The 14,882-nt window shown below is 45.6% G+C and overlaps 3 protein-coding genes and 1 long non-coding RNA gene across 4 annotated transcripts; 2 read left to right on the forward strand and 2 right to left on the reverse strand.

The window, feature by feature from the left end:
• The first annotated feature begins 1,064 nt into the window (after positions 1–1,064).
• LOC123181560 (DDB1- and CUL4-associated factor 8) lies at positions 1,065–4,197 on the forward strand. Its single transcript, XM_044593856.1, has 5 exons — positions 1,065–1,294; positions 1,852–2,103; positions 2,358–2,501; positions 2,610–3,335; positions 3,819–4,197. Exons 1-5 carry the CDS (start codon positions 1,181–1,183, stop codon positions 4,047–4,049), a joined length of 1,467 nt encoding a protein of 488 aa, XP_044449791.1. The 5' UTR covers positions 1,065–1,180; the 3' UTR covers positions 4,050–4,197.
• A 661-nt stretch (positions 4,198–4,858) lies between these two features.
• On the reverse strand, positions 4,859–9,797 carry LOC123181561 (tetracycline resistance protein, class A). The gene is made up of 14 exons (XM_044593857.1): positions 9,535–9,797; positions 8,035–8,146; positions 7,825–7,937; positions 7,582–7,704; positions 7,239–7,444; positions 6,753–6,828; positions 6,464–6,550; positions 6,272–6,352; positions 6,139–6,171; positions 6,001–6,054; positions 5,862–5,903; positions 5,670–5,748; positions 5,444–5,514; positions 4,859–5,300 (listed from the first exon to the last, which is right to left on the reverse strand). The coding sequence occupies exons 1-14, from the start codon at positions 9,700–9,702 to the stop codon at positions 5,238–5,240; spliced, it is 1,308 nt and encodes a 435-aa protein (XP_044449792.1). The 5' UTR covers positions 9,703–9,797; the 3' UTR covers positions 4,859–5,237.
• Positions 9,798–10,363: 566 nt separating this feature from the next.
• LOC123181563 (uncharacterized) lies at positions 10,364–12,910 on the reverse strand. Its single transcript, XM_044593858.1, has 2 exons — positions 11,603–12,910; positions 10,364–10,804 (listed from the first exon to the last, which is right to left on the reverse strand). The coding sequence occupies exons 1-2, from the start codon at positions 12,818–12,820 to the stop codon at positions 10,787–10,789; spliced, it is 1,236 nt and encodes a 411-aa protein (XP_044449793.1). The 5' UTR covers positions 12,821–12,910; the 3' UTR covers positions 10,364–10,786.
• A 44-nt stretch (positions 12,911–12,954) lies between these two features.
• On the forward strand, positions 12,955–14,882 carry LOC123181564 (uncharacterized). The gene is made up of 2 exons (XR_006491769.1): positions 12,955–13,446; positions 14,220–14,882. It is a non-coding gene; the product is annotated as an uncharacterized lncRNA (long non-coding RNA).

The raw sequence follows: 14,882 nt of genomic DNA on the forward strand, positions 1-14,882 counted from the left end.
TAATTGGTAATAACATATAAGTATATTTATATAGTAAGCACTCTATTAAATTAAAAAAATACATATGGATAATTAGACATTGAAATCAACACATATACTCTCTCCGTGCCGATGTATTAGTCACAATGCAAAAATCAAATAATCTCAAAACTCTTAAGCGTGATGCATTAACTACTCCATCTTCTCTGTTTTTTGTCACGAAAAAGGAAATCAACCAATAGGAGACGTGAGACGTGTATGTATCTAGTGACTTGAGACTACTTAGCACAACATGGAATGGTCAATTCTCTCCATGCAATGGTATAATTAGCAAATAAATATCAAGTTCTTCATTTTTCCCGGTCACAATGCACAACCTAAAATGGCTAAGGCTAGCCATAGTGGGAGTAACTTAGGTAGTAACCTAACACATCCCAAAACAATTCTGCTTATGTGGTAAGTATTTAATGAGGAAAGAGGTGTTTGTGGTAATATAATATGTTACTATAACATAGCGCTTTCCGAGGCAAAATGAGTCTATGAGCTAATAAATAAAGCCATCTACTCATACTACTACTACTCCCTTCTTTCCGGTTTATAGGGCTTATCTCAAAAAATTTATTTTTTTATTTTATAAGGCTCAATTTGGTTGTTTTCCATCACATGTTCAGATTCCAAGAAAATTAACCAATGATACTTTATGCATGGATGCATGGCAATTAATACATTGGTAAACATAATTTTTTGAAGAAAACAAGAGCATTAATTGGGTGCTTTTGCAAACTACAAAAAGTATTCCATCACTCACCATCTGTCTTGGTTGGTGAGATTTTTGAATTGAGCTCTATAAACGGGAAAGGAGGGAGTATGTTACTTTGCACTATGAATGTAGTAACATAGACTAGTGTGATGCATATGACACTAGTAGTATAAGTTACTCCCCATTGTACCAGCCTAATGCATAGGTATGAGGGAGTAATGCATTCGATGGCGCGTGGCCCATGTTGTATCTGACACGTGTGCCTACGGCGCAAAGGATCCGCTCCCCGCGACACGTGTGCCTGTGTACAGCGGTTAACCTCTGGTAGCATATCCCCCAATCTGCTGTTCGCTGTGTGTCTCCTCCTCTCTTGCTCGCCCGCTCGCGTTCACCACGAAGCGCAATCGCAGCACTCCGCCTCGTCGCTCGGAGCACCGCGCCATGCGCCGCCCATGGAAGCACCCCACCGCGCGCCACGGCGCCGCCGAGCTCTGCTTTCGCGAGGTCGGCGACCTCCTCCCCCGCCGCTTCGCTCGCCGCGCCGCCGCCTCCGAGGTCCCCCTCCCTCCCCCATTCACTCTCCGCTTCCCTCCCCCCAATCGTGCTTCGATCGATCCATCAGGGGTGCGGATCAGCATAGGTACTAGCCAGCCATGTGCCATCGGCCAGCTGTGGATCGTGCTGCGGAGTGTTCGGGTCGTGGTCTTCTTGCCGTTTTAACTGAGATTTAGTGTTGGGTGGGATTGGGCCACTGCTGATGTTAGCCCACGCAAATTGGCTTCTCGAATTGGTGCTTGGGGATCACAGTCATGCAGGAGTATTATATTTTAGTCATTGATTGCCTCTTGCATTGGACTATAACATGGGTTGTGATGATCGGGGAATGAGTTCATAATGGTATTTTAATACTATGTGACAGAATCTTCTAAATGCAGAGCGGTATCTTGACCTCGTGATTTGGCAATCAAAAGGATCTGATTGAATAGCTTGACCTGAATCCTGAACTGCTCATTAGCTTCTTCCTTATCAAGTACTACTAACAAATAGACTGAATGTGTAATGTATGCATTTATTTTATGCTGTTACTTGCTAATGTAAGTGCTGTCATACAGGAGCTCGTAATGCGCCTCCAGATTCATAGGAAGCTCAACAAGCACACAGGATGCGTGAACACGGTGGGCTTCAATGCCGCTGGTGACACCCTCATATCTGGGTCAGACGATCAGAGGGTAATGCTGTGGGATTGGGACACTGGTGCAGTTAAAATGCAGTTCCATTCGGGCCATGGCGATAATGTATTCCAAGCACGGTTCATGCCTTACACGAATGATCGCACCATCGTCACCTGCTCTGCTGATGGCGAGGTAGATGTGTTAATTTCTCTTTCATATACTCCCTCTGTTCCTAAATGTAAGTCTTTTTAGAGATTCCAACAAGGGACTACATACGGAGCAAAATGAGTGAATCTACACTCTAAAATATGTCTATATACATCCGTATGTTGTAGTCCATTTGAAATCTCTAAAAAGAATTATATTTAGGAACGGAGGGAGTACTTCACATGATGTTTCAGATGGTGATAGTAAGTTCAGAGGTTACAATCTGTTAATTCAATCAGGTGAGAGTTGCCAAGATCCAGGATGGCCGGGATGTGCTTACTTCATTGCTTGGTGAACATGATGGAAGGGCTCACAAGTTGGCTATAGAGCCTGGAAGCCCTTATATTTTCTATAGTTGTGGCGAAGATGGCCATGTCCAACATGTAAGGTCCCAATCCCCAAAACATGCCCTTTCACTCTCATGTGTGCACATGCAACATTTTATCTTTGTATCTGACTGCTTGTAGTTAACCATTTTCACTTCGGTGCAGTTTGATTTGAGGACAGATACAGCCACAGAATTATTCATTTGCAGAAAACCTGTGGCTAAATCAGGATACTCCTCTCATGTCCGTCTTAATGCAATCACAATTGATCCACGGAATCCAAATCTTCTTGCAGTTGCGGGGAACAATTCTTATGCTCGTGTCTATGACATCCGTAAATGCAAGTCGGGTGGATCATCTGATTTCGCTCAGCCATCTGACTGTTATTGTCCACCACATCTTATTGGCAATAAGAATGTTGGAATAACAGGGTTAGCATTCTCTCACCAGAGTGAGTTGCTTGTATCTTACAATGATGAGAATATTTACCTCTTCCCTAAAAATGGTGGGCTGGGACCCGACCCAAAATCATCCGTCAAAATTGGAGGCGGTGAAGGGTCCAACTCAACAGTGTTTGCATCTGGTGAAGATGTTGATCTACCTGCGCCTCAGGTATATGTTGGGCATCGCAATTGTGAGACTGTGAAGGGTGTGACTTTTATTGGGCCAAATCATGAATATGTTGCCAGTGGGTCAGACTGTGGTCGGTTATTTATTTGGAGGAAGAGAGATGGGAAATTTTTACGGGCAATGGAGGGTGATGAATGCATAGTCAATTGTATCGAGCCCCATCCTCATGCTATGACAATTGCAAGCAGTGGAATTGATAATGATGTGAAGCTATGGACTCCCTCTGCCGTTGAACGAGCACGAGTGGTTAATGTTGAGGAGGTAAATCTCCTGCCATTTTATACGTCTCTTATCATCTCAACTTCTAATGGCCTATTATTTTCTATCCTACATGTAACATTAACTTCATAATTTATAATAAACAAATTCAAGAGCTAACTGATAATTAGTTCTTTACCAAGAAAAAAACATCTTGTTTAATCTGTAGAAAGAATTTACAGGACTATATATTCATTCCTCTTGAAAATTCAGCACCCTTCTTTAGCCTTTGAGATGTAAATTCTAGGGTAAATTTGATATATGCCACCACAAACTTTCTAGTTTTGAAATATGCCATTACTATTCTTTGATTTTGAAGCATGCCACTACATCAAAGTTCACAGGCTTTGAAATATGCCATTACTGGACATTAGACAACAATTTACCTTTTTATTCTCATTCCTCTTGGGAAGAAATTTAATTTGTTGGTGTAGATTTTAAGTTGGAACCTTTTGCTTTTATCTTATCATCACATGTATGTTCCAGTTGAAGCCCCGAAAGAGGAAAGCAAAGCTCTGGCAATTTGCCTTGCCGGAGGAATTGGTCTGGCATGTGCTGGCATCACGACGTAGGCAACCAGCAGCTGGAGAAGATTCATCTGAGGATCTTGAAGACAACACAGAATTGCTTAATCTTGTACTGCGAGCTGCAAACAGAGATAACTTGTCTGATGAGAGTGATGAGGATGAAAAAACCTCGGATGGCTCTGGAGAATAGAGGCCAATGATCAATTGTCCTCGGGGGATATTGCAAAATTGTGTATATACAATAATAATTACTCCATTTTCATGGATGATAATAGTATTAGTGTGCCTATGTAACTTGTGATTCTCATCTATGTTATAGATATGTGTGTTTCCAAAAAGGGTATTTTGTTGAGAAAATCGAAATATGGACATAGCGTGCGAGTATCTTCCGAAAATGTGCAACTGAGCAGCTTTGGCGGCACTACTTTTTTAACAGAAAGAAGCAAATACTTTGCAATTACTTTTTTTTTTTGGAAAATTGCACCTGTGTTCTTCAATGTCCCACACTTGCATGAGTAACCTTGTTTGGTTTGTTTCCACTTTGCTTGCTAAGCATCTTGTTTGATTCATATCTGTTGCTTGTTAAGCTATAATGGTCTGATGAAGAGGATCTTGAAAATTGATATTGATATAAGTTCATCTGTGTTATTTGGTCCAATTTGGAATAATTGCTAGATGTATAATTTGAAGTTGTTTGTTTCTTTCGAACTTACTTAATATTTCACTGTGCAGCAGATCAACTTGGGTTTACAGAATTGGATGTTAATGCAGTTGTGGAGAAGAAAAAAGACAAGAAATCCTGCACTAACAGGTCAGTGACCCACATAACTTTATTCCTCTAATTTGAATGTTATGTTTGTTAGGACATAACGTGTGACAGAAAAATCAATGTAAAACATTTAGTACCATCAATATGCATTCCGTGCAAAAGGTCTGTTTCTTGCACAACGATTGTGCTAACTATGCATACTTGGTTTACTCCAGCCTTACACTCGCAACTAATTAGCTATGTCGAATCAACCTTGTACTTGTAGTGTCAGTTATTGAGTACAGTTTACAAACTGAAGCCTGTGGCTCTGCTTCTACTTTTGATACTTTACACCACTATTTGCTGCCCTATTGTCAACTGCACGGGATGGAACAGCTACCTTTATTTGACCTTGTACTTGTAGTGTCAGTTACCGAATACAATTTACAAACTGAAGCCTGTGGATCTGCTTCTACTTTTGATACTTTACACCACTATTTGCTGTCCCTATTTGTCAATTGCAGAGGATGGAACAGCTACCTTAATTGACCACGGCTATTGATACTGAGTAAGAGTATTAGCATTATAGGCATCTACCATCTGTACATCGACATGTATTCAGTAGTTCTTCTATCTGGTATCTGGCTGAACCTCTGCTGGCCTCATATTAATGCTCATTGTGAGTGCCACCAACTGCAAGAATGTACAATAGAAAATATAAGTCAATATCAACTACTTAGGAGTTCATATATAAAAATCAAGAAATATATACTAAACAAAAAGTGTGCAGTAAGGTTTTAACCATATTCGTAGCAATGTTCAATTAGGGAGCCTACCGTAGCAAATCCAGCACAAGCCAGGCTGAAACCTCTGAAGTTGAAAGGTGCGGTCTCTGATAGGAACCATGCTGTCAAACCAATGAAAAAAAAACGTTATAGCTAATGACATCTTTGGCTAAGCTCATGGGCAGTGGCATAGGGATGAAACAAGTAAGAAGGACATGCAAGACATAATCTGTTGTGAGTTTAGATGTGTTAAGCAAAGATAATGACAGATGCTTACCTGTGAGCGGAGTAAAAACTAGAGGAGATATGACACTTGCAGTTGAGCTGATTCCTGTAATACAGCCTTGAACCATTCCCTAAAATAAACATTGGAAAATAGAAACTGATTTACAAAGGGTATCTAATATCTTAGTGGGAATAAGCAGCTTCATTTAGTCATGGATTAAATTATATACATTTAGATTAGTACCTGCTCAGAAGGCCCTACTTTTTTTGATACAATGCTCCTTATCTGTTAAAGAATATAATCAATAGAAACAAACTATTGACATGGTTACATGAACCGAAAATAAAAGCAAAAGAGGCAATCGCTGATAGATATTACTCACACAAGGGCCGACCAAAATGCTTAGAATCACACAGCTTGCAGCAAGATAAGGGACCTTCAACAAAACATAAAAATTTAGCATGACTAATACCAAAAAATAGCCATCATTCACAATACCACCATTTGATCAGTTGCATACCCAGAATGACCATGCAATGCTGTATAGGAATCCCTGCAAGATGCATGCTAGATCAAATCACATTGGCAAGTTGTTCTTGCAGGAGAATTATATAAGAAAAAATAACAGGACTATGCCATAACAACGCCCTTACATGCACGCAGCTCCCTGTAAGTGCCACGACAAGTAGCTTCTGCTCACCCAGCTTCGGCGCTAAGAGAGGCATCACGGTCAGCTGCATAGAAAATAAATCGTAAACTGCTTTTGCCGCACCAAGTGAAATCGAGCACATAATCGATCATAAATTGAACATGTAGTAGGTAAATATTGCTAAATGAACTCGTACCTGTGAGAAACTTCCTGTAATGCCAATAATAAGCAACAAATTAGCATATTGGTTCTTGGTATAGTGGAATTGGGCCTTCAGGAAATACTGCATTTGTGATTGTATCACAAAAGACAACAGTTAGAAGCATTTTCAGATATCCATGAAGTATAGTTGAAAAACATACAAGAGATAGATTGTCCATGATCCCAGCTTATCGAGTTCTTCAAAGAGGAACCTTCGTGTAGAATTTACAACATTGTAGTTTACATGTATGTTGAAAAGTATTTTGGTGGATAAAATGTAGTACCAGTAATGCAGTTTGCAGGCCTGTTTCGCCAAGGCCATGGAAAAATGTGACGACCGCTGCTCTCGTGAAAGTTGAGCTGCAAGTAGTTTGCAGGCATTCAGCTGGTAATCCGAGGTTAATATCTTAGTACAGTTTCTTTTCTAAGAATATAGATAGGAGGAACTAAGCTATCCTTTTTTTTTCATAGAAGAGTATATATCAGTGTATTTTTCATTGATAGGTCTGGTTTCCACAGCAAGATAATGCACATCATCATGTTGGATGAAAGCTAAAGAAACTCAATTCATTGCTAATCCTTATACACCAAGCGGAAGGAGTTGGTGATGACAGAACTGGTGAGCTGGGAGTCTTAGCCTGTTTAACAGAAAGAGAAAACCCTGTTCGCTTACTTGAACTGTCAAAGGTTAGTACAGTTTCTACTCTCCGTTGAGCCAACGAGCAGGCTAATTTTGCAATCTTTCAAGCTAAGAAAGGCATGCATGCCACCTGCTGGTTAGAAGGGTGGCCATCTCCAACAGCGACGGCGCCTTCCGGAGAGGCGGGAGCCTCGGCGACGCCTCCTCGGGGCTAGAGGAGGGAGGAAAGAGCAGGCGCGAGGCCTCCTCCTCGCGCAGCAGCGAGGCTCCGCGGTCCGTCTCCTGGACGAAGGCCCTCAGGTACACCGCCGCAGCAACCGACGCCAACGTCGCCACCTGCAGAGCACAAACAGTTTTTTTTTAGGGTAGCAGAGCACAAACAGTTTTTTTTTTTTTGAGGGTAGCAGAGCACAAACAGATGAAGAAACAACCTATGTGGCGGATGCAAACGCACGAGGCGCACGTAAACATACCTGGAACGTAGAGGACACGGAGAGGAAGCGGGCTGCGATGGTGCCGCCTACGAAGCCTGCGGTGCAGACGCCGGAGAACACCCCGAAGGCCGCCGCTCGCCGCCCCTCGGGCACCTTGTCGGCCTGCACGACACGCGGAGAAAGAGAGAGCAATCCATGCATTGCATCCAGCTGAGCTCCAGTCATGTATGGAAATATTGGAAAAAACTTAAAGTTGGCGAGAGAGGCGATGGAGCTGGTTACCACGTAGGCGAGCGAGAGGCACATCATGGCGCCCTCGGAGACCATCGCCGTCAGCGTCTTGGCGATGTAGAAGGCGTAGAAGTATGGCCTCGTCTGGTTAAAAGCCATGATGGCTAGCCGACACGAAAGGAAACGAAAAGGTGATCAGTATTAAATTCCACTTGCAGCCTGTGGCTGTGGGTGACGTGAAAGATTAACTCATGAGTTTACCCAGTGGAACGATGGACAGGGTCGCCGGGAGAGCGAGCAGCGCCTTGCGGCCGTATCTATCGGAGAGGTTGCCGATGACCGGCGTGACCACCAGCGCACCCAGCCCGGTGATCTGCAGCGATTTTTATTCAGGTGAGAATGAATTGTCACCGGCCCACACTCGCAGTATGCTTGTACACGCTGGCTTCTGCTTGTCCTGTGGCGCCCACTCGCTGATTCTTGTACTGCTAGAGCGACCCGTCATCGGTGCAAGTTAGCGTCAAAAAAAGATCAGGGGCACGCGTCGCTGATGGACACTATTACCACATAGCACGACACAGTCTAGCAAGTTGTCTGGTGCTGGCAACTGCGGAGTGCGGGCCACAGTAGCCACGCGCATTTTCAGTGCCGTCACACGCAGCACATTCGCAAGTTGTGCGACGTGCAGCCCCGTGTCTCGTTTTCTCCCTCCGCTTTCGGGGCAAAGCCTTCACGAAGAAGAAAAAGGAGAAAAGAAAAGGGCTAAAGAATGAGGGCTGCTTGGGTTAGTTTTCCTGTCTATATTTATTTATCTGATGACACTGGTAGTAGTAGTAGTAGTCAGTACCAACGACTTTTCTTGTGTCTCAACTCTCAACCATACTACTACTACTTGGGAAGCAATGCTCCTAGCTTTTGACGCCAGGGAGAGCTGCAAGATCTACTCACAAAAGTGTATCGTCGGGTTCCCTCAAGAAAAGGAGAGCGTGGTCGGTGCGAGCGTGCGACATTTACGACGGTTGGCCGACGACAAAAGCGAGATCTCGCGGGTGCGTAGTCGTATCGCCGTGTAACGCACCGGCCACACCGATCGATCGCACCCAAGACGAGACACTGGACTGCTGCTAGCTCAAAGTCAGGGCGACCGCCCGACGCGACGGCGAGGGACCCGTCACCGTTCGCCGGGTCGACGGACGGACGGTGCGCATATGACGAGAGCAAACTTGTTACATTCAATGGCTCACGGAAATCCTAGGCCGGTTTTCCTAGGAATCGGGGAGGTTTCCCAGGTTCCAGACGGCGGCCAGAAGCAACTATTCCACACACATGGGACTGTGGTGGAGGTTAGCTTCATCTGACGGTGGAGGCTAGCTAGAAGCAAAGGCAGGAAGCGTGCGTAGTGGGGCTTCCGCTTCCACTCTCCTCTCCCTGTCCCTTCATGCCATCCCCGTGTGGCCCTGGCCGTGCTCCTTCCTACAGTCTTACCAGCCTCACGTACTGCTCAAGCGAGAACACAGGAAGAAGCCAACGAACATAGCAAACATACAGGATACGGCCACACCATATTGATCCGATATCTCCTAGCACAAGGGGGGCAGCAGGCAAGCAGCAGCTCGGCGCCTGGCAAGCACGCGGGAGCTAAAGTCTAGCTGGATCACCTCACCTGGACTCGGCTGAAGCCTAGCTCAAAAAGCTGCATGCGTATACGAGGAGCCAAGAAACGGATGCGGAGAGGTGCACGCATGGGATGGGAGTACGTACGGCTTGCTGCAGGCCGGTGAGGTAGATGGCGAGGGAGCACTGGTCTTGGCCGGGGCAGAGCGCCGCCATGGTCACGTCGGTGATCACCGGCGCCACCATGAAGGCGCCCACGCAGAAGAGGAAGGCGAACACCAGTAGGTGCCCCAGCTCCGCCGCGGCCTCCTTCATCTTCAGCTTTACCAATGGATGAACCCTTCCCCCCTCTCCCTCTCTCCTCTCCTATGTCTATGCTGCTTGACGTGCCTTTGGGCCTTTCCCCCCACTCACACTCCTCCCTCTTTATATGCTCCTCCTGGCCGGCTACATGACAGGACATGCACAAAGTACTTACTGCTAACTTGCTAGATAATTAACTGTAATTAAGCACCAGTGACTTCTCGGGCCGTACAAAGATCGACGTGGTTAAATCGACAAGGCAGGAAAAGAAGCAAAGTAGATCGATAAAGGTGGAGCATATTTATTTCCGATCAACACAGATATATAGAGCATATTGGAATATGATTTCCTTCAAGTTTAGTCTAAAGAAATATAGTGACAAAGTGGAGAAGCTAGTAAAGCATGTACGTGACAAAATGAAAGGCGGTTTGGTTGGCTCTGAAGGAAAGAGATGTGTCTGGTGCCTCCGCTTTCGCTTTCATACGCTTCAATGGTACACAGAGAAAACTCTTGACTCTTTTCGTTTTACATGACCCCCAAAGTCCAAAACGCTACAAATATCTATTCCTCGACCGAAAGAGCGCGCACCGGCGTCATTCCAGTTCATGCAACTCCGATGCTCACGCGATCGTTCATTAGTGCATCCCAGATCTTTGCGGGTTAAAAAAAATAGTTCTAAGAGGAGATAATTAATAGTATTATCCTTAATTATCCGTATGAAACGCAACAGATATCTCTCCAGTGAAAAATTGAGCAACGGCATGGCATAACTTCATCTCAGATCTTTGGGGTTTTTTTCTAAAAGTATATTGATAGTTCTAAGGGAAGATAATTAATTCCACTTCTGGCCCAAGTCTAGCATGTTGTAGCCATATCTTGCAATTCCACTTCTAGCCCAGTCATGCTATGATGCATGAAAGAACTTGGAACAGACTTTCTTCTTCTACGCCTCAGGGAGCATATGAATGGTGCAGCGCAGCAACGAGTACATGTTGCTTCAGTAGTTTCATCAAGCTCTGTAGCATCAAAGAACTTGTACAGATGTTCCTTTTTTTGTGTGCGTATGAATGATGCAGCGCGCTGAGCACATGTCCCTTCAGTAGTTTCTGGTGGGCTGCAAAAAAAAAAAAAATCATGCAATCAGCTACCCTGGATAAACTGGTTTTGCAGAATTCGAAAAACAAGATTAACATGGAATTTGACTTTCTTCTGGCAATCCATATGACACCACTAGTTATCAGTTACCATCCTGCATGCTTTTTTGCTTTATCATCACAAGTCAAAATCTGGATCGCCTCTAGAGATTGTTATGCCCGCATGTACAAATGTACTTATCAGTCTCAATATCCCAACTGCGAATCGTAGAGAGGATGAATTTCTAATTACGCGTACTTATAGAAGTAATGGAACACGAACTCTAGCAAATTAATTAATTTCATCCATGTCAATTTTACGTTTCATATATAATCAGGGCCAGCATGCCGCTTAACATTTACTATATGATAAACCATTTAATACATTAATACATATTATGAGAGAAAGGGAGGATGAATTTCTAACTACGCGTACTTATAAAAGTAATGGAACACAAACTCTAGCAAATTAATTAATTTCATCCATGTCAATTTTAGTTTGATATATAATCAGGGTCAGCATGCCGTTTAACATTTATACGATAAACCATTTAATACATTAATACATATTATGAGAGAAAGGTAGATAATAATAGTCGTTCAAAGCACACTAGAAACAAGTCATTTCCCACTTGACAATCTATAAATGTTGCTGATCTCTGTTTTCATAAATATACTACCCTGTCAGATCTCCATGAGATATAAGGGTGCGATAAAAGTAGGAAATTTTGTATATCTGCAGAAGACGACCTGTCAAGGACCTTGATTCAAGGACTCACCTCGTTGAGCAGCAGAGAAGGAGGCCACGCCATGATGTAGGGATACAAACTCTCAGGGTAAAGGACAGTGCAGAGCTTATTCAGCTTTGCTGTTTCTAGGCAGAAGGATAGGAACAAGCCAGGCAAATCGCGATCCGGTTCACAGTAAGTAGACAAGTACACAAAGCCATTGACAATCGCCAGAACCTTCAGCGCGATATGATCATTGTCGAAACAGTGATCGTGCGCATGAATGTCCTGCTCTAACGGAAAGGTCTTGTGCTGCGTCCATCTCTCGACACCATCATCGTCGGTTCTCCGGAACCAAACCACAAGTGTGAGTTTGACAGTGCCGATGATACAGAGCTTCCCATCCTTGGTCTCACCAGCCGTGAGCGCTCCTTGCCCTTCGATGTGTGGAGGCAGGTCGATCCGAGAGAAGTGCAATGTCGAGGTGTTCAGCACGCGCGCAAGGGCTCGGCTCCCGTCTGTCCAGTAGATGGACCCGTTCACCAGCGTCACGTTGCCAGAACACTTCTCGTTGTCGTCCCCAGGCTGCAAGGCAGGCTGCATGGCCGCGGCCTCCAGAAACGGGAAGACCTGCCACTCCCCGGTCTCTGATGAGAGGACGGCGGCCTGCGCCCCGCAAGCTTCGTGGCAGACGCAGATGACGCGGAACGGGCCGCGGTCTTCGTCGGAGGGGAGGACGTGGTACTCGACGTACGTGTCTTCGCAGATCTCGCCGGGCGGCCTGGGGAAGAGATCCAGGGCTCGTGTGAGGGGGTTGTAGACGGCCATGTGCCCGGTTTTGTAGCTGACGAGGACGACGCGCCCGTCGTGGCAGCCCTGGATTACCCACTCGGGGGCGACGCCCTCGATCTCGTCGGGGAGGCGGGTGAGGAGGAAATCGCCGCCGCGGACGGCCGCGGCAAGGTCCGGGTCAGAGTGCAGGCGGAGCGGGCGGAAAGCGGGAGTGTCGGACTCGAAGACGTCGAGGAACACGCCGAGGAGCGGGGCCGAGTGGAGCTCGCGGAAGCGGCGGCGGAAGGCGGGGGATGAGCGGACGGCGCGGAGAGAGGCGCGGCAGGTGAGGGCGGCGCGGACGAGGGTGGGGAGGGAGGGGAGGCGGAGGAATATCTCCCGCAGCAGGTCGTCGCCGAGGGCGCATATGGTGGTCGGATCGGCCGCTGGGGATTTCTGCTTCTTCGGTAGCGGCGGCGGCGGCGGCTCGCATGCCATGGCGCGCGACACAGCAAAAGAGAAGGAGGGCTCTTTTTTTTTTGAGACAAAGAGAAGGAGGGCTGTGATCTCGTTTCAAGCCAGAAGGTAGGAGAGCAAGGGCCGTGGGCCCAGAAAGCCCGTCGAAACGCGAGTGACCGGGTTATGGGCCCAGTTGCTATAGTAGAATGCCGAGTGAATTGCACATGCGGTCCATGTAGTCGCTGGTTTGGTCTAAAACAGTCCTGGAGCTTGCGTGTTGCCTCGTTACGGTCCTCAAACTTGCCAATATGGTCCATCGACGGTCCTCAGGCGGGTCCCACGTACGTATCATCTACGCGTCCAGCCACGGCAGCACAGGCCGACGCGGGCCGAATCAGTTTTTTGCAATGCGGCCCGTTACTTTGAGAAGAATACAGCCCGCAGTACATCCTCTCGGGCTGGACGTACGCTGATTGAAACGACGAACAGGGGCGGCGGCGGCGGTTGGATTTGATCGGAGGCGATCGGCGAGGAGATAGCAACCATTTTGAGAGAAACTAGGAGGCGATCGGCGACGGTGGCGAGGACATAGCCACCGTGAGTCGCCATCGGTGGCGATGGCTCCCGTCCGGCGGCATGATAGGGTGGCCCCGTGCCCAAATATGGTATCTCATAGCACCATTTTTTCAGATGTGTTTTTTAATCCAAGCGGAGGATTTTCATTGGAGTTGCGGGCATTACATGTTCTAGGATCAATAGTTAGGAGTGAGGCTGCTGTTTCCTTTTCATGAACAGAAGTGAAGGTTTCATTGTTCTTGGCTTTCCATTGGTAGTATCTGATGAAACTGATAGTATACTCAAATATTCTAGCAGAAGCATCAAGTTCATGGGCCATTCTGTTACACACCCTCTTGAGTGCACTGATCAAAACCTCCTTAAACTCTTCATTAAACCCTCTCATAATCAACTAGCGGGTATGGAGCAGATTGGTTTACCACGGAGGGATTCAGAAGTGCTGCCACCTCAGAGCAATCAGTTTCCACACACAGCCAGCTGATGTACACTTTACTAACTTTTGACAGGCCACAAATTATTGAACTCAACTCTGCTTCTTCAGGGCTATTACATTTTGGCAGGCGTCTGCAAATAGACAGGCCCACTTGGCCTTTTTTATCTATGAATATTACACCAGCACTCGCCTCTTTGGTGCTCGCAAGAACCATTTGGTTTTTTTTCAGAACCATCACATCTGCTGCTTAGTTTGATTCCCATAGCTGATTTGGTTAAGGTTTTCATGTACAATTATGTTTATTTTGAGGCTCTGCACTGTTCTGGTCATCAGTTTAGTTCAACTTGTTACTGATTGTGTTCGGGTTTCGATCAGCATAGGATTTCAGTACGTATGAACTGATAATTTTGATTTTTCTTTGTTTGTCAGGACATGAGACTGATCACTTCACTATAGCTCAAGAGGAGAAATTTGCACTTGCCGAGGCGAAAAGGTTAGCTATGCAAGCAAAAAAGGGAGAAGCGGCAGAGGCAAAACAACGGAAGGCAGAAGAAGAAAAAAAGGATTCAAGAAGAGAAGAAGAGAGAGGCAGAGGAAGCATGCGCAAGGGAGGAAAGTCAGTTCATTTTCATGCAACAAGAGGAGCAGGAAAGGCAGCAGAGATGGAGAGAATATCAGCAGCGAGAGGAGCAAGCAAGGCAAAAGACTGCTCCACAAAGTGAAGAGGAGGTTGGTAGGGCTCAAGATGCTCCAGCAAGGCAAGAGCTTAATAGGGCTCAATTTGCTACAGCAAGGCTAAACCACACTCATGAGAAAAAAAAGCTAGATGATATGAAAGCATTGAGGTTAATGGCTGATGAGGAGAGGTACAGGGCATGGCTGCAAAAACAAGACGAGATGGAGCAAGCAAACAGTCAACAAGGCACTTCCAACAAAAGAACTCTTCCCAGTCAGCAAAACACTCAATTTAAGATGCCAAGAAAAGTTAGAATGTTTGATTATCTCAAGGAGTAGTTTACTTCATTGTGATGTGCCAATTTCAGTTTATTTTGGACCACTATAAGTAATTGAAACTATGTTTATTTTGTCACA

This window comes from Triticum aestivum, chromosome 1D (genome assembly GCF_018294505.1).
Source record: "Triticum aestivum cultivar Chinese Spring chromosome 1D, IWGSC CS RefSeq v2.1, whole genome shotgun sequence".
NCBI classification, from domain to species: Eukaryota; Viridiplantae; Streptophyta; class Magnoliopsida; order Poales; family Poaceae; genus Triticum; species Triticum aestivum.